At 47.4% G+C, this 14740-nt stretch overlaps 2 protein-coding genes across 2 annotated transcripts in view; one reads left to right on the top strand and one right to left on the bottom strand.

The window, feature by feature from the left end:
• LOC139415887 (ubiquitin carboxyl-terminal hydrolase 12-like) overlaps positions 1-14740 on the top strand; it is a 356199-nt gene that overhangs the window by 185678 nt on the left and 155781 nt on the right. The gene's annotated exons all lie outside the window — the stretch shown is intronic.
• LOC139415884 (NHS-like protein 2) overlaps positions 1-14740 on the bottom strand; it is a 141349-nt gene that overhangs the window by 1490 nt on the left and 125119 nt on the right. Inside the window, exons 4-7 of the mRNA XM_071164027.1 lie at positions 12631-12844; positions 6302-7671; positions 4764-5897; positions 131-413 (exon numbers count right to left, since the gene is read on the bottom strand). Coding sequence (XP_071020128.1) covers positions 131-413; positions 4764-5897; positions 6302-7671; positions 12631-12844 — 3001 coding nt within the window. The remainder of the gene's footprint in view (positions 1-130; positions 414-4763; positions 5898-6301; positions 7672-12630; positions 12845-14740) is intronic.

Here is a 14740-nt window from a genome sequence, read left to right as displayed (position 1 = left end):
ACATCAACTAACAACTGAAGAGAATCAGAAACAGTAGTTTTGAACTGTAACACATTTGCTTATTCTGGCAGGATCTGAATTCCATCTAAATAAATTGTCATGAATTAATTCCCTGTCATTATACACATACCTGTCCCTATCTCTACAGTGGCCATCCTCCCCTCCAGGTCTGTAAGAGAAGAACCCTGCAATGAAGACTCAATGGAGCTCTCCTCATCTGTTCCCAGGTGGTTTTCCTGGTTTTCCTCTTTACCGGGAATCTCCTCAGGTGGGGACTCTCCAACAGGAGAGCGGAGAGCGGCTGGGCCGTCCATCTGTGTTCCCTGTCTGTCGGTGGTACCGTTGGAATGCACCGTGGTGGAGTTGGAGGGAAGAAGGAGACTGATGGGCTTCTTGGGAACTGGTGGAGGAACCTTGAGGAGAGATTCAGAAATAGGGGATTGTCTACATGATAACTAAAGGACAATTTGGTTTGTAGCAGGAAGTAGTCAAAGTATTTCGTTTGTAGCAGGAAGTAGTCAAAGTATTTGGTTTGTAGCAGGAAGTAGTCAAAGTATTTGGTTTGTAGCAGGAAGTATTCAAAGTATTTGGTTTGTAGCAGGAAGTATTCAAAGTATTTGGTTTGTAGCAGGAAGTAGTCAAAGTATTTGGTTTGTAGCAGGAAGTATTCAAAGTATTTGGTTTGTAGCAGGAAGTAGTCAAAGTATTTGGTTTGTAGCAGGAAGTAGTCAAAGTATTTATTTTGTAGCAGGAAGTAGTCAAAGTGCATACAGGTAATAGATGTAGATTTTATGGAAAGCAGTGGAGGCTCCTCAGAGGAGGAATGGGAGTACCATCCTCCTCAGTGAATTTCATAAAAATGTAAATGGTCAAACATTTAAAAAGTTATCCGGGGCCTCCCGGGTGGCGCAGTGGTCAAGGCCTTGAGTCTAAGGCCCTCCCGGGTGGCGCAGTAGCCAAGCTGTGCCACCAGAGACTCTGGGTTCGCGCCCAGGCTCTGTCGTAACCGGCCGCGACCGGGAGGTCCGTGGGGCGACGCACAATTGGCTTAGCGTCGTCTGTGTTAGGGAGGGGTTGGCTGGTAGGGATATCCTTTTCTCATCGTGCACCAGCGACCCCTGTGGCGGGCCTGGCGCAGTGCGCGCTAACCAAGGTTGCCAGGTGCACGGTGTTTCCTCTGACACATTGGTGCGGCTGGCTTCCGGGTTGGATGCGCGCTGTGTTAAGAAGCAGTGCGGCTTGGTTGGGTTGTGTATCGGAGGACGCATGACTTTTAACCTTCGTCTCTCCCGAGCCCGTACGGGAGTTGTAGCGATGAGACAAGATAATAGCTACTAAACAATTGGATACCACGAAATTGGGGAGAAAACGGGGTAAAAAAAAAGTTTTCATTTTTAGATAAAACTATACTAAATAAATTCAGCAAAAAAAGAAACTGAGACCCTGTCTTTCAAAGAAAATTCATAAAAATTGTAAAGTGTTTAAACACTGTATCCCATGTTTGTTCAATAAACCATGAACAATTAATGAACATGCACGTGTGGAACGGTCGTTAAGACACTAACAGCTTACAGACGGTAGGCAATTAAGGTCACAGTTATGAAAACTTAGGACACTAAAGAGGCCTTTCTAAAAACACCAAAAGAAAGATGCCCGGGGTCCCTGCTCATCTGCGTGAATGTGCCTTCGGCATGATGCAAGGAGGCACGAGGACTGCAGATGTGGCCAGGGCAATGAATTGCAAGGTCCGTACTGTGAGACGCCTACTACAGGGAGACAGCACTACAGGGAGACAGGACAGACAGCTGATCATCCTCGCAGTGGCAGACCACGTGTAACAACACCTGCACAGGATCGGTACATCCGAACATCACAGCTGCGGGACAGGTACAGGATGGCAACAACAACTGCCCGAGATACACCAGGAATACACAATCCTTCCATCAGTGCTCAGACTGTCCGCAATAGGCTGAGAGAGGCTGGACTGAGGGCTGATAGGCATGTTGTAACATCACATCACCGGCAACAACGTTGCCTATGGGCACAAACCCACCGTCGCTGGACCAGACAGGACTGGCAAAAAGTGATCTTCACTGACGAGTAGCCGTTTTGTCTTACCGGGGGAGATGGTCGGAATCGCGTTCATCATCAAAGGAATGAGCGTTACACAGAGGCCTGTACTCTGGAGCGGGATCGATTTGAAGGTGGAGGGTCCATCATGGTCTGGGGCGGTGTGTCACAGCATCATCGGACTGAGCTTGTTGTCATTGCAGGCAATCTCAACGCTGTGCGTTACAAGGAAGACATCCTCTTCCCTCATGTGGTACCCTTCCTGCAGCCTCATCCTGACACGACCCTCCAGCATGACAACGCCACCAGCCAAACTGCTCATTCTGTGTGTGATTTCCTGCAAGACAGGAATGTCAGTGTTCTGCCATGGCCAGAGAAGAGCCCGGATCTCAATCCCATTGAGCACATCTGGGACCTGTTGGATCGGTGGATGAGGGCTAGGGCCATTCCACCCAGACATGTCAGGGAACTTGCAGGTGCCTTGGTGGAAGAGTGGGGTAACATCTCACAGCAAGAACTGGCAAATCTGGTGCAGTCCATGAGGAGGAGATGGACTGCAGTACTTAATGCAGCTGGTGGCCACACCAGATACTGGCTGTTCCTTTTGATTTTGACCCCCCCTTTGTTCAGGGACACATTATTCCATTTCTGTTAGTCACATGTCTGTGGAACTTGTTCGGTTTATGTCTCAGTTGTTTAATCTTGTTATGTTCATACAAATATTTACACATGTTAAGTTTGCTAAAAATAAACACATTTGACAGTGAGAGGACGTTTATTTTTTTGCTGAGTTTAAAATCACGTCACCAAATAATTGATTAAAACACACTGTTTTGCAAATAAGGTCTACAGTAGCCTCAATAGCACTCTGTAAGGTAGCACCATGGTGTAGCCGGAGGACTGATAGCTTCTGTCTTCCTCTGGGTACATTGACATTGACAACCCCTTCCACAGACTTCCACAGTAATTATGACAACTTCCGGAGGACGTCCTCCAACCTATCAGAGCTCTTGCAGCATGAACTGTCATGTCATCCACTCAATCAAAGGATTTGTGAATTAATCTTGTACTGAAAGAATAAGCTACAGCTAGCTAGCACTGCACTGCATAACATGTGGTGAGTCGTTGACTCAAAGACAAAGACAATAGTCAAACATTTTTGAACAAATACATTTCTTCCAAAATGAAGGAGAGGCAAGGGAGAAATAGAGAGAGAGATGGTCATTTTTTTCACTTTCAGTTTCACTTAGTTAGCAAGCAAATGCAGCTAGCTAGCTTAGCCTACTGAAATACTCTGCTCAAACAGAGGGATACTATGTTAGCTAGCTGTCTATAACAGAGGGATGCTATGTTAGCTAGCTGGATAGGACTTTCCAACACAACACTGGAACTCTTTCAAGTCATGGTAAGCTTTTGGTTTTACTAATTTATTGCCACCGGGGCCCGCCGGTGTAACTGCTTACTGACTGTACACTGTAACATTACTGCATGAAGCGGGTTTACTAACGCGGTGCTTCTAGTAGCTATACGGACTATGGCGTTACTTTAGCTAATATGGTTTCGACAACGTAGGCTGTGTGTAGCGGTTTGGCTTGGAAAGGTTTTTCGACTGGTCACATACAGCAGATGTGTTGTGTATTGAAGTCCACAAGTGAAGGGAAGAGGTGAAAGGAGAGCACATAGATGCAAGAAGGAATACAATGTGGCTGCTATGAAAGTGAACTGTGTTTACACGTGATCAGGGGTGTATTAATTCGCGATTTTGATGAAAAAATGTTTCTTAAACGGAAAAAAACGGGAATGAACATACCTGAATTTGTCCAATAGAAACTCTCGATTGCAAATGTTAGACTAATGATTACACCCTATATCAGCTAGATACAGGTGTGCAAGGTGGTATTAAATGTCACTGTCTGTCCATGTGTCACCTCAAATTTGTCTCTCGAACTGTGTAAACTTTCATTCATAGGCTAGCTTGAACTGGATGAATGGAATATGAATGAGAGTCATCCAATATGCTGTAATAAAAATATGGCCAAGCTCATGAAAACATTTTTTGTCCTCCCTCATCTTTTTTTTTGTGAATTTTTGTGAATTTTTACCCCTTTTTCTCCCCAATTTCGTGGTATCCAATTGTTGTAGTAGCTACTATCTTGTCTCATCGCTACAACTCCCGTACGGGCTCGGGAGAGACAAAAGTTGAAAGTCATGCGTCCTCCGATACACAACCCAACCAGCCGCGCTGCTTCTTAACACAGCGCGCCCCCAACCCGGAAGCCAGCCGCACCACTGTGTCGGAGGATACACCGTGCACCTGGCAACCTTGGTTAGCGCACACTGCGCCCGGCCCGCCACAGGAGTCGCTGGTGCGCGATGAGAAAAGGACATCCCTAACCCGGACGACGCTAGGCCAATTGTGCATCGCCCCACGGACCTCCCGGTCGTGGCCGGTTACGACAGAGCCTGGGCGCGAACCCAGGGACTCTGATGGCACAGCTGGCGCTGCAGTACAGCGCTGGCACTGTAGTACAGCGCCCTTAACCACTGCGCCACCCGGGAGGTCCTCCCTCATCTTAAACGGCACTGACCGCCACTGATGGAGAAAGAGAGAGAGACAGAATAAAATATGAGAGAGAGACAGACAGAGAGAGAAAGAGAGAGACAGGCAGACAGACAGACAGACTTGGGCCTACCTTGGGTTTCTTCTTGTCCAGTTCGGCCAGACAGGAGATGGTCATCCTGCTGGGGAGGGTCCTGCTCTTATCCTGAGTCTCCATCACCTCTAGGTTACTACAGGGAGAGGGAAGCGACCATCCACCCTCAAGCCCAAGATGGAGCTCCAAGTCTGGGTCGAACTCCGGCTCTAAGGCGGGGTCCTCCAGCAGTGGCTGGGGCAGGGGGAGAGGAGGGAGGTCGTACAGGGACTGGATGTGGGGGAAGGAGGGGAGATTGTAAAGATCCTGGGGGTGATGGAGATGGAAGGTTTGGGTTTGGTCCAGGGGTCCACAAGGGCTGGTGGGGGTGTGAGGGAGGGCTTTCTTCAGCTTGGGCTTCCTACCTACCACCATGTAAATGCTGGGGTTGGGCATGTGCCGGGGAGGGTCAATGGGGGAGGCAGGGGAGGATTCGGAATCAACGGGAGAGGAGGAGGGGCACTTGAGAAGGAGGTTGAAGGGCCGTTTGGGTAACGGGGGTTTCACCGCGACCGGAGGCTTGGGTTTGGAGGCAACGAGGGGCCCGAGGGAGTTGACACCAGGGGGGGAAAGGTCAAGACCCTGCTCCTCCTCGATAATGTCATCAGAGGCTCCGTCTGGGAAGTCCTCCAGGTCAGTACGGGAGACGGAACGTAGGCGGATGTTCCGGATCTCGTTCGTGGTCACCACGGGGAGAGATGATTGACTGACGGAACTCAGTTTACCGGGTTTGGCTGCAGTGGATGTGTCAGAATGACGCCTGCTGGCTTTCTGTTTCGGTTTGATGGAGGACAAGTCTAGATGAGCGTTAACCGGCATCTCGAAGGAAAGCCTCGACCGGGCGGCTGGGTCACGCGGCGAGGTCACCGGCAGCGAAGACTTCCTCTCAGGGATTTTGGGGCGCATCTTACACCCAAATGTGGAGGCGGGCCCTGTTGTTGTTCCTGCGACCTGATTGGAGGGGGTGATGGGCGTGGGTGTCTCTGATTGGCTAGAGTAGCCGCTGGAAGGGGACATGAGTCCTGGAGGCCTGAAGGGGGAGGAGGCTTTGGTCGACTCGATGGAGAGGAGGGAGGGAGAGGAGGCTCGGGAGGTAGACGGGGAATCCAGGAGAGACTCTGAACTGCCTCGAACCTTGGATTAGATTAGATAAGATAAAAAATGTATTAGCCATGTATGGTTAAAAACATAATCTTCCTCGTCGTACATCAGCAAAAATCCTACATTACACCAGCGCTATCTAACCCTCCTCCTGGAGATCTCACCAAGACTGTTAGCTGAATCAGACTGTTAAGGTGGGGTTGGACTGTAGATCTCCAGGAAGAGAGAGCCCTGCATGACACAATACATACAACACACAAACCCCTGTGGCTTTACACAAGTAGAAAAGTACTTAAGTTAAGTCTGAATAGGGCCCTAACTTAAAATGGACTTAAGTCAACAGAACATGCACTTTAGTGAAACGTTTTACTTAAATCCATGTTAAAACAACTTATCTCAAGTCTGGATGTGGCCCTAAGTGCCTAGACTAGTCTTACCTTCATACAGTCTACGACAGTAGTCCCTGTGGCGGTGCTAGACCCAGACCATGACTGGTATGGATCAGAAGACTTCCACTCCCCCAGCTGCCAGTGGGCTGGGGAGGACAGCTCTGTGTTGTTGGGTCCCTGAACCTCCAGGCCAGGGGGCCCGTGCATCCCGCCGTAGCCCAGCTCGGGATCCTCCAGATCAGGCTTGGAGAGGCAGGAGGAGGAGGGTAGGAGAAAGTTTGGCTGGAAGTCCTGGAGGTGTTCCCGTGGGATGTGGAGGGATTTGGGGCGTCCTTCCCTGTAGTGACCCCTGTCACGGCCGTGCACACGCCCATCGGCGTCCCCTAAATTCTTCATGAGCGAGACGCTCCGGACGGGCGGCGGGGGTTTGTGTTTGGACTTCTTTAAGGAGATAGAGCGAGAGCGTAACCGTAGGCGACCGTCCTGGGGGAAGTTGCCGTCGGTTATGGAGATGTTGTCGACGCTGGCGCTACCGTCCTCAGAGCTTCCGCTGGGATACAGGAGGGCATAGCTCTCCCCCCTCTCACCACGGGGCTGATAGTGGGGGTGGCTGTGCATTTCTGTTGGAACACCTCCGTTCGTCCCGTTACCGGCTCCTGTTACCCCAGTGACACTGTACATCCCGCCACTGACGTTATCTGTGGAGCAGAACGAACCGGAGTCTGTCGGCGTGGAGAGAGAGCGCTCGCGGAACTTGAATGCGTTGGCCGCAGCGATGGAATGTGCTGACCTCTCCCTCCTTTCTCCTTCTCCCACCCCTCTTTCTGACCCCGTCTGTCCCCCTGCGGGGCTAGCCGCCGCGCCCTCTGTCTCGCTCCGCCTCCCCGTCATCATAACCATGGTTACCGGGTGCCTGAGACAGGACGACTCCGATATCGACGTGAACGAACTAGAGTGAGACTGCGACCCCGAGCTCCCGGAGAGTCCCAAACTGGTCTGAGAGGGGCACATCAACCCTCCACCCTGCCCCCCTACCCCCCCAACCATCCCCACCGTTTTGGGCATGGTCGGCGGTCCCTTCCCTAATGAATTGGGAGATAAATTATAACTATAGGCCTCACTCCAGACTCCAGGAGAGAAGGTAGAGCCTTTAGGGCCGTTCCAGGACTGAGACGGGGAGTTGGAGCAGAGAAGGGTAGCAGAGTGGTCCATGGTGCCCAGGGTAGGAGGTGGAGTCCAGGGGGACTGGGGCAGGCTGAGGCTGGGGTCCAGGTCACTGTGGGTCTTCCTCAGGGTAAGGTGCTGGACAGGGGTGTCTGAGACGTGCTCCAGAGACCGGGGCTGATCGGTGACGCCGCAGCCCAGGGACAGAGAGGGGGAACAGGAGCCCTGGAGAAGATCTACATCCAGGACTTTACCTAGGGAGAGAAGGAGGAGAGGGGGAGAGACTGTCGAGTTATCCATGGATAAAACCAGAAAGTATTTAAGGTTGTTAGGGATCACTTATCATCAGAATAACATTTTCCTGGGCTTGCCTACATTAATACGAAAACCTTATTTGAAGTTTAAGAGACTCCTGAGAAAAGACCTGGGGTAACTCCCCACTGGGCACACACTGGTTGAATCAACGTCGTTTCCAAGTCATTTCAATCAAATGACGTTGAACCAATGTGGAGTAGACGTTGACTTGGCCTCTGTGGCCAATGGGCCATTACGTTCTACACTGAGTGTACAAAACATTAAGAACACCTGCTCTTTCCATTACAGATTGACCAGGTGAATCCAGGTGAAAGCTATGATCTCTTATTGATGTCACTTGTTAAATCCACTTTAATGAAGGGGAGGAGGCAGGTTCCTCTACAGGATCGGTGGGTCCCCCGCAGGACGGTTGAGCTAACGTAGCTAAGTAAGTAACAAGAACATGTCCTAGGACATACATGTATCTGATATTGGCAGAAAGCTTAAATTCTTGTTAATCTAACTGCACTGTCCAATTCACAGTAGCTATGACAGTGAAACAATACTATGCTATTGTTTGAGGAGAGTGTACAGTTATGAACTTGAACATTTAATAATAGACCAATTAGGTACTTTTGTCTTGATACAACATTTTGAACAGAACTGCAATGGTTCATTGGCTCAGTCTAAACCTTTGCACATACACTGCTGACATCTAGTGGCCGAAATCTAAATTGCACCTGGGCTGGAATAATACATTATGGCCTTGCTTTTGCATCTTCAAATATGATGGTATATACAGTGGGGCAAAAAAAGTATTTAGTCAGCCACCAATTGTGCAAGTTCTCCCACTTAAAAAGATGAGAGAGGCCTGTCATTTTCATCATAGGTACACTTCAACTATGACAGACAAAATGAGAAAAAAAATCCTGAAAATCACTTTGTAGGATTTTTAATGAATTTATTTGCAAATTATGGTGAAAATAAGTATTTGGTCACTTACAAACAAGCAAGATTTCTGGCTCTCACAGACCTGTAACTTCTTCTTTAAGAGGCTCCTCTGTCCTCCACTCGTTACCTGTATTAATGGCACCTGTTTGAAATTGTTATCAGTATAAAAGACACCTGTCCACAAACTCAAACAGTCACACTCCAAACTCCACTATTGCCAAGACCAAAGAGCTGCCAAAGGACACCAGAAACAAAATTGTAGACCTGCACCAGGCTGGGAAGACTGAATCTGCAATAGGTAAGCAGCTTGGTTTGAAGAAATCAACTGTGGGAGCAATTATTAGGAAATGGAAGACATACAAGACCACTGATAATCTCCCTTGATCTGGGGCTCCACGCAAGATCTCATCCCGTGAGGTCAAAATTATCACATGAACGGTGAGCAAAAATCCCAGAACCACACGGGGGGACCTAGTGAATGACCTGCAGAGAGCTGGGACCAAAGTAACAAAGCCTACCATCAGTAACACACTACGCCGCCAGGGACTCAAATCCTGCAGTGCCAGACGTGTCCCCCTGCTTAAGCCAGTACATGTCCAGGCCCATCTGAAGTTTGCTAGAGAGCATTTGGATGATCCAGAAGAAGATTGTGAGAATGCCATATGGTCAGATGAAACCAAAATATAACTTTTTTTTGGAGGACAAAGAATGCCAGCAACAGTGTGTGAAAACCTTGTGAAGACTTACAGAAAACATTTGACCTCTGTCATTGACAACAAAGGGTATATAACAAAGTATTGAGATAAACTTTTGTTATTGACCAAATACTTATTTTCCACCATAATTTGCAAATAAATTCAATAAAAATCCTACAATGTGATTTTCTGGATTTTTTTTGTTGTCATTTTGTCTGTCATAGTTGAAATGTACCTATGATGAAAATTACAAGCCTCTCTCTTCTTTTTAAGTGGGAGAACTACTTTTTTGAACCCACTGTATCCTTGTTTCAGGTCCTGCTTCAGGTCCTGAGCTACAGGCAGATAGATTTGGGTATGTCATTTTAGGTGAAAATTGAAAAAAAAAATGGGCGGGTCCTGAAGAGCTACAAATAATGATTTTTATGCCATGAGACAATTGAGACATGGATTGTGTATGTGAGGATGAATGGACAAGACAAAAGATTGAAGTGCCTTCGAACGTATGGTAGTAGGTGCCAGTCACACCGGTTTGTGTCAAGAACTGTAACACTGCTGTGAATTTCATGCTCAACAGTTTCCTGTGTGTATCAAGGATGGTCCACCGCCCAAAGGACATCCAGCTAACTAAGACCCTGGGAAGCATTGGAGTCAACATGGACCAGCATTTCAGTTTGTTTTCCCTCCCTCTCCCCATCCCTAACTCTGTTTCTCTCTCTCTCTCTTTCCCTCCCTCTCTTTCCCTCCCTCTCCCCATCCCTACCTCTGTTTCTCTCTCTCTCTCTCTCTCTCTCTCTCTCTCTTTCCCTCCCTCTCCCCATCCCTACCTCTGTCTCTCTCTCTCTCTCTCTTTCCCTCCCTCTCCCCATCCCTACCTCTGTTTCCCTCCCTCTCCCCATCCCTACCTCTGTTTCTCTCTCTCTCTCTCTCTTTCCCTCCCTCTCCCCATCCCTACCTCTGCTTCTCTCTCTCTCTCTCTCTCTCTTTCTCTCCCTATCCCCATCCCTACCTCTGTTTCTCTTTCGCTCTCTCTCTTTCTCTCCCTCTCCCCATCCCTACCTCTGTTTCTCTCTCTCTCTCTTTCCCTCCCTCTCCCCATCCCTACCTCTGTTTCTCTCTCTCTCTCTTTCCCTCCCTCTCCCCATCCCTACCTCTGTTTCTCTCTCTCTCTCTTTCCCTCCCTCTCCCCATCCCTACCTCTGTTTCTCTCTCTCTCTTTCCTTCCCTCTCCCCATCCCTACCTCTGTTTCTCTCTCTCTCTCCCCCTCTCTCTTTCCCTCTCTCTCTTTCTCTCTTTCCCTCTCTCTCTTTCCCTCTCTCTTTCCCTCGCTCTCCCCATCCCTACCTCTGTTTCTCTCTCTCTCTCTCTTTCTCTCTTTCCCTCCCTCTCCCCATCCCTACCTCTGTTTCTCTCTCTCTCCCCCTCTCTCTTTCCCTCTCTCTCTTTCCCTCTCTCTGCAGCTTTTTTCAGAGAGAGGAGTGGAGGAGAGGAGGGAGAGAAGGAAGAAAAGAGGGTTGCCATGGCAGCCGCTACCTGTTCTGTCGTTATGGCAATGGTGAGCTGATGGCAGAGAGAGAGGGTGCCGGATAAAGAGAGCAATAGTGAGTGAGGCATAGCGAGAGGGTGAGAGAGAGAAAATGAGAGAGAGAGAGATAGAGTGAGGCATTGCGAGAGGGTGAGAGAGAGAAAGAGAGAGAGAGAGAGTGAGTGAGGCACAGCGAGACGGTGAGAGAGAGAGAAAACGAGAGAGAGAGAGAGAGAGTGACTGACTGAGTGACTGAGAAAGGGACAGAGAGAGCGAGGGAGTCTATCTATCACACCTAACCTTACCAAGCTAGTATATCTATCACACCTAACCTTGCCAAGCTAGTCTATCTATCACACCTAACCTTACCAATCTAGTATATCTATCACACCTAACCTTACCAAGCTAGTCTATCTATTACACCTAACCTTACCAAGCTAGTCTATCTATTACACCTAACCTTGCCAAGCTAGTCTATCTATTACACCTAACCTTACCAAGCTAGTCTATCTATCACACCTAACCTTACCAAGCTAGTCTATCTATCACACCTAACCTTGCCAAGATAGTCTATCTAACACACCTAACCTTACCAAGCTAGTCTATCTATTACACCAAACCTTGCCAAGCTAGTCTATCACATCTAACCTTGCCAAGCTAGTCTATCACATCTAACCTTGCCAAGCTAGTCTATCTATCACACCTAACCTTGCCAAGCTAGTCTATCTATCACCCCTAACCTTACCAAGCTAGTCTATCTATCACACCTAACCTTGCCAAGCTAGTCTATCTATCACACCTAACCTTACCAAGCTAGTCTATCTATCACACCTAACCTTACCAAGCTAGTCTATCACACCTAACCTTACCAAGCTAGTCTATCTATCACACCTAACCTTGCCAAGCTAGTCTATCTATCACACCTAACCTTTCCAAGCTAGTCTATCTATCACACCTAACCTTGCCAAGCTAGTCTATCACACCTAACCTTACCAAGCTAGTCTATCTATCACACCAAATCTTAACAAGCTAGTATATCTATCACACCTAACCTTGCCAAGCTAGTCTATCTATCACACCTAACCTTGCCAAGCTAGTCTATCTATCACACCTAACCTTACCATGATAGTCTAACACACCTAACCTTACCAAGCTAGTCTATCTATTACACCTAACCTTGCCAAGCTAGTCTATCACGCCTAACCTTACCAAGCTAGTCTATCACACCTAACCTTACCAAGCTAGTCTATCACACCTTACCAAGCTAGTCTATCTATTACACCTAACCTTACCATGATAGTCTAACACACCTAACCTTACCATGATAGTCTATCACACCTAACCTTACCAAGCAAGTCTATCTAACATACCTAACCTTACCAAGCTAGTCTATCACACCTAACCGTACCAAGCTAGTCTATCACACCTAACCTTACCAAGCTAGTCTATGACACCTAACCTTACCAAGCTAGTCTATCACACCTAACCTTACCAAGCTAGTCTATCACAGCTAACCTTACCAAGCTAGTCTATCTACCTAACCTTACCAAGCTAGTCTATCACATCTAACCTTACCAAGCTAGTCTATTACATCTAACCTTACCAAGCTAGTCTATTACATCTAACCTTACCAAGCTAGTCTATTACATCTAACCTTACCAAGCTTACCACACACACACACACTACCCCCCCCACACACACACACACACACACTACCCCCACACACTACTTCCACACCATGCACCACCTGTGACGTCGGGGGGCAGCAGGTGAGCGGGTGTCCGTTGTCCCAGGTGCCAGCGGGGTTTCTCGGCCACGGGGGGTCCTAGAGAGGTACTACTCCACACCACCAGAGGGCGATCTGACCCACAGGGTGATGGGGAGGAGGACGGGTCTACACCCCTATTGATTCCTACTGAGGAGGTCTCATCCTCCTCACACACCTGCCTCTTAGACGCCGGCTGGAGGGGAAGGGGTGGTTGAGTGGGAGAGGAGAGGAGAGGAGAGGAGAGGAGAGGAGAGGAGAGGAGAGGAGAGGAGGGGAGAGGAGAGGAGAGGAGGGGAGGGGAGGGGAGGGGAGAGGAGAGGAGAGGAGAGGAGAGGAGAGGAGAGGAGAGGAGAGGAGAGGAGAGGAGGGGAGGGGAGGGGAGAGGAGAGGAGAGGAGAGGAGGGGAGGGGAGGGGAGAGGAGAGGAGAGGAGAGGAGAGGAGAGGAGAGGAGAGGAGAGGAGAGGAGAGGAGAGATATTTCAGATTCAAAATCGTTGTATCTCAGAGAACTAATGGGATGTCCAGCATGTACAAAGTAGGCTGACATTTTGTGTATTTAACTTGTAGGCCAAGCCCAACACTAGGCATATCAAATGAAAGTCTACAGTAAATCTCTCGGATCTATGCATTATCTTATTAATAATGCAAATATTTTCGAAATGCAGGTAACTCATGACATCTCATGATATAGTACATTGATGAGAACATTGAGAGAAGGATTCTACCAAAATAAATTGCAAATGTTTTTAAACAACTATTATCTTGACTAAATTGTCACCAAAGGGTTAGTAAAAATGAAGTTTATAGTACTTGTCCAGTGAAAATCTCACTTTTAAAAGTTCATATTCTGTTAACTGAGTCAAAGCATAAATTGGAGAAAAAATACTTAAAGGGTCAGTGAAGTCAAAAATGATATTTCCAGTTTTTTTTAATATTTCCACACTTTGAGCTCATAATTACACAGAAATTGTGAAAATTATGATAATGCCCTTTTAGTGTAAGAGCTTTTGGAGAAAAAAAAACCACTTGAAATTTCCTCCTGTTCAAGGGGAATGGAGTTTTTGGCCAACAGCATGACATCACAATCTGATCTGATTATTCTGACCAATGACAAGCCATCTTTGATTTGCATATGTATCCTCCTACTTTGAAGGGGTAAGTGGGGTCGACTCTAGAGTCTAGACGATCCTATCCACCAATCAGGGCTATTTATGTAAATATCTTTAAATGTGTATCAACACGCTCCACATTCAGACTGAGTATTTCATTAATATTTGCACATGCAAACGAACATTATCAAATAGCTATACTCTATCTTCACTCTGTTATCATTTCACCCAGCTAGCTAGCTATAAACCAATGCGTTATCTACATTGTGCAGCTATATATATATATTTTTTTCTAAATGTAAATGTAACCTTAATGTAACTAGGCAAGTCAGTTAAGAATAGATTCTTATTTACAATGACGGCCTAGGAACAGTGGGTTAAGTGCCTTGTTCAGGGGCAGAACAACATATTTTTACCTTGTCAGCTCGGGGATTTGTTCCAGCAACCTTTCAGTTACTGGCCCAACACTCTAACCATTAGGCTACTTGCTGCCCCAATGCGTTATCTAAATTTCGCAGCTATATAATGATGCGTTATCTAAATTGCGGCCTCGACTCCGCCATAGAAAAAAACAGAATAGAAGCTCCAGTGATACGGATAGCCTAACGGTTGAACGGTTTGGAGCGTGTATTGAAGCTATGGGCAAGTTCGTTTCACATGGCCCGGTGCACCCGGGTCGGTGGAGATTTATCTTTAGGATCAATGGAAGGGTCGAAAATGAGTCAACCCTGCACAACCCTGCCTTAAAAGTTAGAGGTCAAACCATTCATCTTGGGTTAACGGGGGGGGATCTAAAAGCAATCATGTCACGAAATTTTAACATTTTTAAAATTGTAATATATTTTGTTTTATGCAGACTAGCTAACAAATAAGAGCAACTTGACAAATGAGAAAATGGATTATGATAATTTGCTGGTAAAAAAAAGGGGGAGGTGCTAAAACACTAGTTTACGCCCCTTATTTTAATTTGCTCCATAGCA

This window comes from Oncorhynchus clarkii, chromosome 9 (assembly GCF_045791955.1).
Source record: "Oncorhynchus clarkii lewisi isolate Uvic-CL-2024 chromosome 9, UVic_Ocla_1.0, whole genome shotgun sequence".
Taxonomy (NCBI): Eukaryota; Metazoa; Chordata; class Actinopteri; order Salmoniformes; family Salmonidae; genus Oncorhynchus; species Oncorhynchus clarkii.
The sequence above is the reverse complement of the archived record's forward strand: the minus strand, read 5'-3'. Positions and strand labels throughout refer to the sequence as shown.